Source organism: Asparagus officinalis, chromosome 4 (genome assembly GCF_001876935.1).
Source record: "Asparagus officinalis chromosome 4, Aspof.V1, whole genome shotgun sequence".
NCBI lineage: Eukaryota > Viridiplantae > Streptophyta > Magnoliopsida > Asparagales > Asparagaceae > Asparagus > Asparagus officinalis.
Genome location: NC_033797.1, coordinates 42,404,149 through 42,409,630, shown reverse-complemented (window position 1 = coordinate 42,409,630; position 5,482 = coordinate 42,404,149). Strand labels below are relative to the sequence as shown.

At 35.6% G+C, this 5,482-nt stretch overlaps 1 protein-coding gene across 1 annotated transcript in view; it reads left to right on the top strand.

Annotated features, from left to right (window-relative positions):
- LOC109837302 (teosinte glume architecture 1-like) overlaps positions 1-5,257 on the top strand; it is a 14,722-nt gene extending 9,465 nt beyond the window's left edge. The window contains exons 4-5 of the mRNA XM_020405489.1: positions 3,711-3,841; positions 4,588-5,257. Coding sequence (XP_020261078.1) covers positions 3,711-3,841; positions 4,588-5,015 — 559 coding nt within the window. The 3' untranslated portion in view covers positions 5,016-5,257. The remainder of the gene's footprint in view (positions 1-3,710; positions 3,842-4,587) is intronic.

The window sequence follows — 5,482 nt, the reverse complement described above, 5'->3', positions numbered from 1 at the left end:
GACAGTAGGGTAGGGCTAGGGTTTGGGCGGGCGGGAGGGGCTAGGGTTAGGGTTATTTTGAAGAGGAGAGGGTTGACTATTACTATGTTAACTAGGTAATCAAAGAGGATAATCAGCCCTCTCCTCTTGAACTTATTTTATAATATGGGAGAAGCAAATGGATTAATCCACAAGCAATGTGAGACTAAACACATTACAAATACAATATAACTCTCAACACATTCAGAATCAGAAGTTATGTACATGACTTTTTATGCCATTCGTCTCATCTCAATCTTTGTCACTTACTTGCTAGTTTTGTATTTCTTCCTTGTGACACCTTGTGAATGTTCCAATCTTCTTTGCCAAAAAGGTAGTCATCAACTCATGATCTTGAATTTGATTGGTTGAAATTCCTGTAATCTTTGCCATTAATTTCTTATGCTTAGGTATCCTTAGGAAAAAAAATCATTGTAGGATCCTTGTTTATGACAATAAAATTATTTGCAAGAAAAAAAAAGAACAATGATTAGAAGTATAGGTAAATAAGAATAATAATCTAGGGTTATTAGGAAGCAAGACATGTGTTGTTGTGTTCGTAAGTACATACAGCCTTCCGTCTTTTGTACAACCCCAATAAGGGCGGTTTCTCTTCATTGGGATTGGTCAAACATGCTTTTCTCATGGTATCCACCTTTCTTTGAACTCCTTGTGTATTTGTTGAGAATTGTCTTGAATCCTCCTCCATAAGTACATACAGCCGTCGGCTTTTGTACAACCCAATAAGGGCATCTTATGGTGAAAAACCCTCAACCCTTTACATGTACATGTTTTAAATTCTAATTAAACCCTTTAATGGAGATATATTTTGGTTGTGCCCGTAGAGGTCATCCAAACCATGAAACTTATGTAACTGACCATGCCATAATCTTGATTTTGGACCTAAAAATTGATTGATTGCTTGTAGGGACCAGTTACCCTCCCTGTGAACCTTGTTTATTGGTTGAGTGCCTCCAACAACGTGCATCACTATCTTGACTCAGACTACTTGACAAGTCTACCAATTCGAACGCTTATGCTCTGTTGTCACAGATACACGCGAGCCATATCTTCAACATTTTTTATGCCTTTAGTTAGTTATTTAGGTTTCTCTTCATTGGGATTGGTCAAACATGCTTTTTCTCATGATATCCACCTTTTTTTGAACTCCTTGTGTATTTGTTGAGAATTGTCTTGAATCCTCCTCCATTAGGTTTTTCCCCCTAATAAAGAACAAAGAAGAAGTCAAAACAGTTCAAGTATCAGTGATAGATGTCTATAGGTAGATGCCTATAGGTATACGTCTATTATCTTTGGAGCTGAAAAAACAACTTCCTAGGTGGTGCTATTTGGTGTCTATTTTGCTCGGGTCTTCAGAGCATTGTGTGTAGACGGGGCACATAAATGTCTATTGATCCGCTGGAGATTTTTTTTCCGTAAAAAACTCTGTTTTGGACTCCTTTCCATACGGGAAGTTCTGAACTTGGTTAGGGTTTTTGTGGGGATCGGTATTAGAAAACTAGGCCATAAATAGAGGGGTTTCCAGCTGTCTTGATCGAGATGAAACTACAGAGAGTAGAAACATAGATCTGAGATAGAAAAATAGATCTTGAGAGGTTGATTTCTATCATCTGTAGAGAGGGTTTCTTGAGATTTGAGAATTTCTTCTGTGTAGTCTTTAATCTAATTGGTGAATATTTATCTTCTGCCTGTGGACGTAGGATTTCTCTGTACTGTGTTTTTGCTCTCGTTGATTCTTTTTGTGTTTTGGCGTTCTTGCTTTGTGATCTTGATTTCCGAAATGCTTCCGCAGTATATTCATATTTATATGTCTATATAGTAAAAATACCTTGTTAAATGGAAGTTTTATCTATTCCAAACAGTAAAAATATCCTCCTATATGGTGTAACGTTGAACCAGTTGAATAAAGTCTGATACATATCAGTAGGGAGGAAGATGTAGTCACATAAAATATATTGATAAAATGTACTGCTCCCTTTTGACTCATGGCTATCTACAATGCTTAGTTGTTTTGCCTGCGGCAGTGGCCAGGAAGTGTGGAAATTTGCCAAGTTATCAAGAATATCCACAAGAAATCAACTAACCTATTCTGAAACTCTTCTACAGAGATAATCATCTTGCATGCTTGTGAAAAGACATAGATAGAATTATTATGAATAAGATAAGCTCCACCTGAACATGCTGAACATAATTCCTGATTAATTCTTCAGTATAAATATTGGATCATTGACCTATCTGGCTATACTGGAGTCTTAAGTGTGATTTTGTTTACCCAGAGAAGCATAAAGTCATTTCAGTGTCTTGATAAGTTCGATATCTGAAAATTTATATGTTAAAAGTTTATTACTTTTATTTACATTAATAGGATTCATTAATGAAAACAGGTGAAACAGTATATTTACCTGACTAACATAGTTGGGCTCATCAAAAAAATAAACACAATAGTTTCAGTTTTGGGTCAAGTAGATTACAATCTCTCAGGAAAAGTTATCTAGTCCAAACTCACGAGTTAATGGCATCTATTCTTCCGTTCATCTGAATCTTGTGGAATATGGAAAGCTCAATCCTGGGAGAAGTCCATCATAGACAAAGCATGTGTGGCATAGTTGAACTTGTGAATGGTGAGGACCAAAGTGGTACACATGAATGCTTGAAGAAAAGTTCATAGTCTAACTTTGGAAGAGGAAGATTAAAAATATCTTAGGAAAAATTCATTAGTTCCAGATCTATTCCTCTATACAAATAGGAGAACCAAAGATTCACTATTCATGCTATAGTAAACGCTCAGTAACAATTACTGTAGCTAATATAGAGCTGAATTTTTGAAAATGTTGCTGTAGCACACGAGAATACTGTACCAGAGCCGGGATACTTTAGTAATTCAAAAAAAAAAAAATCTGTATCAGTTAAAAACCGAAATTACTATAGCGGGAAAAATATGCCGTGCTTTGCACGGTGTTCATACTAGTTAACATCTATTCTTCAAAACCCTGTGCAATGCTGCAAATGTTCAATCCTGTAACTAGCCTAAAGTTTGAGGAGTCCATGCAATCCAGATCGTAAAGATACTCATCCTGATACTGATATTATTATTATTATTATTATTATTATTATTATTATTTTGGGTTTACACAAAGAATCTTTATTTTCTGCAAAGACAGAATATATAAAGAGCCCAGAATTTTAGCAGTCGCAGATAACCAATAGATGGTTTATATCTTCCTAACCCATATATTGAGTTGTCTTCAAATTGAATTGCCTCTATCAGTGTTATTTCAGTTGACAATGACATAAAATCATCTCTCTTTGTTTTTCTTTTCTCCACATCTTCTCATTTTTTGTCGTCTCCTTGTTTTCCGATCAAATAAGTTCCTTATCAATCAATGACACTGCTTTTTCCTCAATAAGGGTGTATATGCACTCTCAAAGAAATCATTAGGGGCATTGGAGGTGTTGGCTAGTAGTGGTTCAAGCTCTAGAAGTATACAATTGAAAGGATATTAGCTGATTTTGTAACAGGAACCTTACTTCAAAAAAACGATTACTGTTTTATGAAAACTAATGAGATTCTCAATATTCTTATGTTCATACTAACTACATGATGTGTTCACTTTGCTAATCCACTTCCAATTTAAAGTTCGTACCTTATGTCTAAATATTTGTTTGAACAGATTTCACTTACTGTTGGAATTTGATGAGGTTAAACGAAGCTGTAGGAAACGACTAGAGGGGCATAACAGGCGTCGAAGGAAGCCTCAGCTTTGCTCCCTAAATCGCGAGAGCTTCTTGACAAATCTCCAAGGTTTTCTTCACCTTGTGCTCAACATTCCTTTTTTGTTTTGTTTTGTTTTATCACTCTTACTGGTATTTTCAACTTCTCATGTTGCCTCTCGGTCAATTAAATAATATCTACTACTAAATAACTAGAATATTGTCAATGCTAACACTGATGGATAAAGCTAGATCAGGACCTGATAGAAAGTCTGACTGTAAAATATGCTGCTCCAAAATCAATTTATAGCATAAAAATTTTATTGCGGTAAATGTAATGCATTAATTGGATACAATCAGTATCATCTTCTGGATTATAAACTAACTCTAGAAGTTGAACAGTTGAATTCCTAGTGTTTTGTTTGAGAGCCCATGGTATCAACTCTCCTTTTGTAGTCTCAAGGCAAAAGGATTCACAAATGTTGCTTTTCAGAAGAAAATGAATTCAACTGTGTTCATGTAACATTTTTAATTACAACAATGCCAATCGCCATATTCTGCTGGAATTTCTCAGATATGTAACAAGACCTCTCCTTACAAAAAGGGATCTTTTTTCCCCACAAAATCTTATCATGTGTGAAACTAATGACAATACATTCTATCATAAGAGAAGTGGCAAACTGACTATGATGGTAAATTGTGAATTTTTTCTTTCTGAACTCGATCCTTACAGTTTTTTGACCCTTTCCCTCCCTCCCAGAAGCGTAACCTCATTAATTTCAAATTTTGAATAACTTCATATTTTTCTTACTTTGTATATACACTTTATCTGAAAAGGGTTCACTTCATACAAATCCAACTGGGCTCCAATCATCAAAGCTGAGGAAGTTCCGCAGAATCACCAAAACTACTCGCACTTCCCTATCTCATCAAATGGCATCTATAAAGACCGGAAGAAATTTCCTTTCTTGCAAGACAATGCCCAAGAACATCATCAGCCTCTGCTTAATAAGACAATCAGAATGTTGGATTCTGATGGTGCTCTCTCTCTTCTGTCAACTCCAGAAGCTCGCTCTTCGTATATTAATAATAATCCTAGCCATCAGCCTCTGGCTCCTGTCAATGGCTGGGCTTTTGGTTCCAGCTCTTCTAATAATGTTTCTCCTACTGAGTTTTTATACTCTGAGATGGGAAATGAGCATGTTGGAGCTATGTTTACTTCTGAGAATTCTGATGCAAATTTCCATGCTCTCTCTTGGCAGTAGTGGCTTGTGTTACAATCTGTGATCGTCTAAATTAGTGGAACTCCGTGATTTCGCTGATTTTTTTTTGTGATTGGATTGTCGAATGATAATTTTAATCACTCTCTGTAGACTTCTACTAGTACAACTATTACTGCTTGGCGGTTTAAAATTAGTCATTCTCCATTCTGAATGTGATTTCTGGTGTAAATGGTACTATGACTAGCAATTCGTAAAGGTAATTGCAATTTGTATCTGTTTATTTCGTTGCCAGTGTAATTTTTTTTAATGATAGGAGTTGGAAAAGTAACACTTTTTTCACGAAAACCCCAATTGCAACTTGCGATCGAATTGTTCTGTTTGATAATTGCAGTTGTAAATAGGAGCTGCAATTTTTTTTTTGCAAATCGCTAGTGCAGTAGCAAACTTTATATTGGGTTGTTTCAGTTATGAGATGGGAAACGTTGAACATAAGGTAAGATTGTATATTG